The 5,229-nt window shown below is 35.4% G+C and overlaps 1 protein-coding gene across 1 annotated transcript in view; it reads right to left on the minus strand.

Moving 5' to 3' along the window:
• The window catches only part of LOC109830728 (bifunctional bis(5'-adenosyl)-triphosphatase/adenylylsulfatase FHIT), a 9,572-nt gene continuing 4,881 nt past the window's right edge, over positions 539 to 5,229 (minus strand). Inside the window, exons 2-4 of the mRNA XM_020398094.1 lie at positions 4,312 to 4,458; positions 994 to 1,092; positions 539 to 908 (exon numbers count right to left, since the gene is read on the minus strand). Coding sequence (XP_020253683.1) covers positions 792 to 908; positions 994 to 1,092; positions 4,312 to 4,458 — 363 coding nt within the window. The 3' untranslated portion in view covers positions 539 to 791. The remainder of the gene's footprint in view (positions 909 to 993; positions 1,093 to 4,311; positions 4,459 to 5,229) is intronic.

Raw genomic sequence — 5,229 nt, forward strand, 5'->3', positions numbered from 1 at the left:
GCCGGAAAAGTGGTCGCCGACGAGGAAAAGGACCTAATTGGTAATTTTATTCAATTAAAATGCCTTAACGTCGAATTTCCTAATTAAAATACCTTCTTGGCAAATGGGGTTGAAATAAAATACCAATATGGGTATTTAGCCTATTTGAATCAATCTAATGGCTCAAAAGTTGTGCTCAAAAGAGATGTTGATTCTCGTGTGTGTAATCATGGAAGAAAAGAGGGGACCATGCTGCGCAAATTACTTCCATAGGACCCCCACCATATACTTCATGCCCAGTGATGTGCATATTATGGATGCACCAAAGATTTTTTTTTTAAATCAATGGTTTTTCAAAAACAAAAGATTCCTCATCCTTTTATACGAGGCATCATGATGATGAATTAATCGAAGTTGAACTGCATGTGAAGGGCATATATTGTTAACAGTTATCACATGAAACATAGAATAGCAGCTGTACCTCTAGGTTCACTTCCATGAAGCTCAGAATATCGTCCTCATGCAGGAAATACTCAATTATATTGCAGACACCAATAAGGAACAAAGAAATGTACCTTCAATTTTGCAATAACAAGTTTTAAACCCTGTATTTTTATGGTTTACAATGCAGACCACATCAAATGAACATAGCATATTTAGAATCAAAGTAAAACATGTTCAATTCATTCAAATCTTCCATACTGCTGACCTACCATGGGCGCAACCAGCCAAAACATTACTCATTAAAATCAGTATCACAAATGAAAAATTAGTCCGATGAAGATGTACCATATTGTATGCAGTAGTTGTGCCTATGAGAAAAGAACTCGATATGCATCAGCTTCACGAGCCATTTCATCAAAACTTCTGTCCTTCCTTTCTATGTCGAGGTCAAGCTTATCTTTCAGCTCCTTTTCCTTGACATCCATCTGTTGAAAGAGTAGCAGCAAAGGTAACATATTAAAAATATGCAAAATTATAGAGAAACCTACAGGCAAAACATGATTAACTTACAGCTTCATAGATTTCATCATTTTTCTCAAAGTCACCTTTCTTCCGTGGAATAACATGAATGTGCACATGAGGAACTGTTTGGCCAGCTTGAGGTCCATCCTTAAACGCCAAAAACAAGAATCTGTTAGGTTTTTCCATACAAATGAATCTAATCAACCTGAATTAAGAAAACACGACCTTTGTTAAAATTACAATATAGAACTGTCAAGATTCGATCAACAGAAGGAAGCAGGATGCAGAGTATATAGTGTGATTTACGTTATACCTCCAGATAATGTCTTATCATTTACCACCCACTACACCTTAAGTTGCACCCCACAAAATTATAAGAGAACGGATAAGAACATAGAGGTAACATTTTAAAGCAACTCAAATGAATTATGCAGACGGTATGAATATGAACATATAAATTATGATCTAAAATTTACTTGATGAGATAAAAAGCTTCTATGGTAAGGATACTAAGAAACTTATGCTTGGAGTACAATGTCCTCATGCTCAGACTCCTATGCTGATCCATGAATTGCAGTATGATCATAATAGAAAAACCCTACAATCAATTCTCAAGAATCTCAACATGTTGGAAGCATCCAACTCAAGGACATGCAAAAGATCATGATGAGGGATAAATCAGTAATCTGATTATTATAAATTCAAAAAGTCATGAAATAGATATTGACATCATCATTGTTAGATGATTCAACAACTGATATATGAAGTGGTTCTTGCAGGTTATTTCTGAAAGTGCAAATATGTCATCTCATATTAATCATAGAGACCAATGAAAAATAAGCTATTGATAAAAGGTAGAAAATTCACCCAAGAGGGCTCGCCGAGTTGATATGCTGCCTATGAGTAGTACTCTAAAGTCTAAGGTTCGACTCTCTTGTGGAGCACCAACAGCAATGTCACAAAAGGCGCTAGGCGGACTAGTCGTTTGAACCAACGCCTAGAGCCTAGATGCCTAGGCGTACGCTTAGGCATCGTCTAGACGTTTGGCTATTTTTTAAATTATTTAATGATAATAATTTATAAAACTATGTATTAAATTCATATAAATTTGCCAAAAAAATAGATAGCAATCTTACCTCCACAATAAACCAAGCATACCTAAATACTAAATAGCCAAAATAATAACTCACAAGGTTATAGAGTGCTAGGAGTCCTAGGCGTTGGACGCGACGCCTAGAGTCTAGGATGTTTTCTATTTTATTTTTTAATTATAATAATTGATAGTAAATATCAATGTTATAGAAAACTTAGGTGTCGTACTAGTGCCTAGGCGGATTTTTTTTCTTTATTTAGGTGGTGGTCGAGGAGGTTTTGCTAAAGGTCGGAGGATGTAGTAGAGGTGTTCATATTTGGAAGTTAAAGGAGTTTGGAGGGCGTGAGAGCTGTAATACAGAAAATCACGATTAAGGACTAAAAGATGCAATCCACATAAGCAGACAATGCTCCCCTAAACACTTTCAAAACTTAAGTGGGCAGCATAAGTACCACCAAGCGCTAGTCAGATGACCTAGGTACCCCCTAGTCCTAGGTGTACGCCTAGGCGGACTAGGCGGAGGATTTTTAAAACAGTAACCCATAGGAATTTAATTTATAATACCTGAGGCCGTGTGTTGGGAGGTGCCCCTTAGCCACGCCCCGAGGTTTGATCCTCATGGTTTGAAGGATTACGGAGAAGTTCCCTCCTCAAACCAAATAAAGGTAGAAAAATCTCTCTTTGGAATTTGAGATACGAAAGAACATTGCTCTTGCATGTCCCCCAAAAAAAACTAAAGATTGTCATAATCTTCAATTACTTTTACTGAAGAAAAAGTTGCATACAGTCTCTATAGGTTAACAAACACCACCTAAGAAAAAATCCAAACTTAAGAGAAAATGACAGATTTGCTGTAGGGAATAACATTCAACTCAGGGGAATAAATAAATTAAAGAGTAACTCCGGACAATTCCACATGATTGGATAAATTCTATTTATATTACATGTGCAGTTTTGCTTAGCACGGATATATTATATCCTTCGTTGAAAATTTTGCCATATCTGTTTTCATTTCACTTGACTACTTAAATAAACTCAATTTGGATTAAAGATGTGTTTACCTTGGAAACAGATCTAAGTCAAACCAACTTGGACAGAAGAAAAATATCATGGCATCGGAAGTAGCTAAATATTGCTCTTGCATAGCCCTCAATTTACTTTGACGGAAACTGCATGCCTTTCGACTTTTAATGTAGAGAGAGAATAGAATGAGGTCAAAAGTTTTAAGAAATTGGCTGCTTGGCGCATGGTAAAAGTTGCGAAAGAACTCGTAGATGGACTTGGTATAATAAAATAGCCGAAGCACAAGAGGACAAGCATGTTAAATTAGAATACTGACAAAAAATTTTAATGCAATTCGATCAGAAGCTTTGTAAATTTAAAAAGTGAACCAGTTTCTTGTAGAATAGACACAGATGAAGTAGGTTTCTTGAAATTTTTCCTTGCGATAGATATGGCCTCAACTTTTCTGATATTCAACAATTATACTTACTAGTTAGTTTTCTATGTGAACAAAGATCAAGACAAGCTTGACCTGTTTGAATGAATTTTATCTTGTGTGTATGCTATCATTTCACAATCTTGGCCTACACTGATGGATTAAGGAGTGCCAACTTACATTTTTGCTACTGAGCCATTAAAATCACGTCAAGTGTTAGAAATTTCTCATTTGTCATGCCAGCCTAAACAAATAACCAGGCTAAGGATTTGAAGTTTAATTGGTTGTATAGGAATTGGCTAAGGGCTTCATGTCTGGTGCTACAATCTTTGGCAGCCAAAGAGTTGGCTAAGCCTTTTGAATATCATATCTGCATTGAAGGTTTCAAGGGATCAGCAAAGCATTTGGAATTAATAGACTTCTTGACCATAAAGGAATCTGCTAAGTAAATGAAATCACACTTCTAATGTCAATAAAAGGAACTCGCTAACTGATGAAATTTCAAGCTTAAGTTAATGTAAAAAAAGTGCACTGGTATAGAGCAAAAGATTCAAGTTTGATCACGAGAATCTACAATGCAATAAGAAACATAAGAAATGTAATGGTAATCAGCAGACTCATAACCATGTCAGGTACATATTCTAACAGGAAAAGAATGTTACACATTAAAATAAGGAACTACTTGACTGTAAGCTCATATCAAAAGTGAAAAAAGAAAGGAATTTAAAGAATTCCAACTGCTAAGTAAGTACATATGTATGAATGTAAGAATTAATTCCAAGAAATTAATCAACTTTGAGATGACGATAAAACTAATAGATATGAAGCAATTTACTTGGATACCAAAGGTCAGGGAAGATGCTTCATGATACTGCTCAAGTTTGCCTCCAACTTCCTTTGCAGTAAGCCACAAGTCAGTAGTCTCGTCAGCAGTGAGATCAATAAAGCGCTTGACTTCACGTCTTGGACACACAAGCACATGTAAGTCTAGTTAAGTTAAACATGATGACATAACTGTACTTAAAGTGTGGCAAATATAGATCAATCAAGGTCACTGAAGTATGACATACATATTAAAACAAAGACATGCATGCGTGTGTGCAATGGGAAATTTCACTTATGCATTTATATATTGCCAATCATATATGACACTTCTATTGTATCATTGTATGGTTTGGATATATTATTGAGTACAATTACAAAAACAAATGACGCAAACATCATGTGCAATCATACATATAAATAGGATATATTTCAGAAAACTTCCATCAACTTTTGGGCTTTTTGCACAAAACAACCCGAACTTGTCTCACTTAACCACCATGACTGACGCTGTTCAACTTAATATTAGGACCACGTTATACCTTTTGGACAATTTTACCCCTTCCTGACTTCCATACTATCCTTTTCAAGTAAGGGAAGATCAAATGTTAAAAAAAAGGTATTTCAATTTGTTCTACCTATTACTTCCGTTTACAAGAATGGGAGCGTATAATTTTGAAAGTTCAGGGGGTTTCTCATCTAAACATCCCCTAAATCTCAAAGGGGTTTGTGAAATTAACCTTGTCTAAATGATCAAATATTGACATGAACCACTTTAACTTTCACTGTTATAATGGCAGGCACATTCAAAGCTGAAAGTTAGTCTTCACATGTATAGCAGGTTATTAGTGGAAAAGATGCAGCAGAAAAAGTACCTTTACAAATAAAAAATTTACATATATACAGCCAAATTCAGCAAAGAAGTACCTTT

The sequence above is a fragment of the Asparagus officinalis genome, chromosome 2, assembly GCF_001876935.1.
Source record: "Asparagus officinalis chromosome 2, Aspof.V1, whole genome shotgun sequence".
Taxonomy (NCBI): domain Eukaryota; kingdom Viridiplantae; phylum Streptophyta; class Magnoliopsida; order Asparagales; family Asparagaceae; genus Asparagus; species Asparagus officinalis.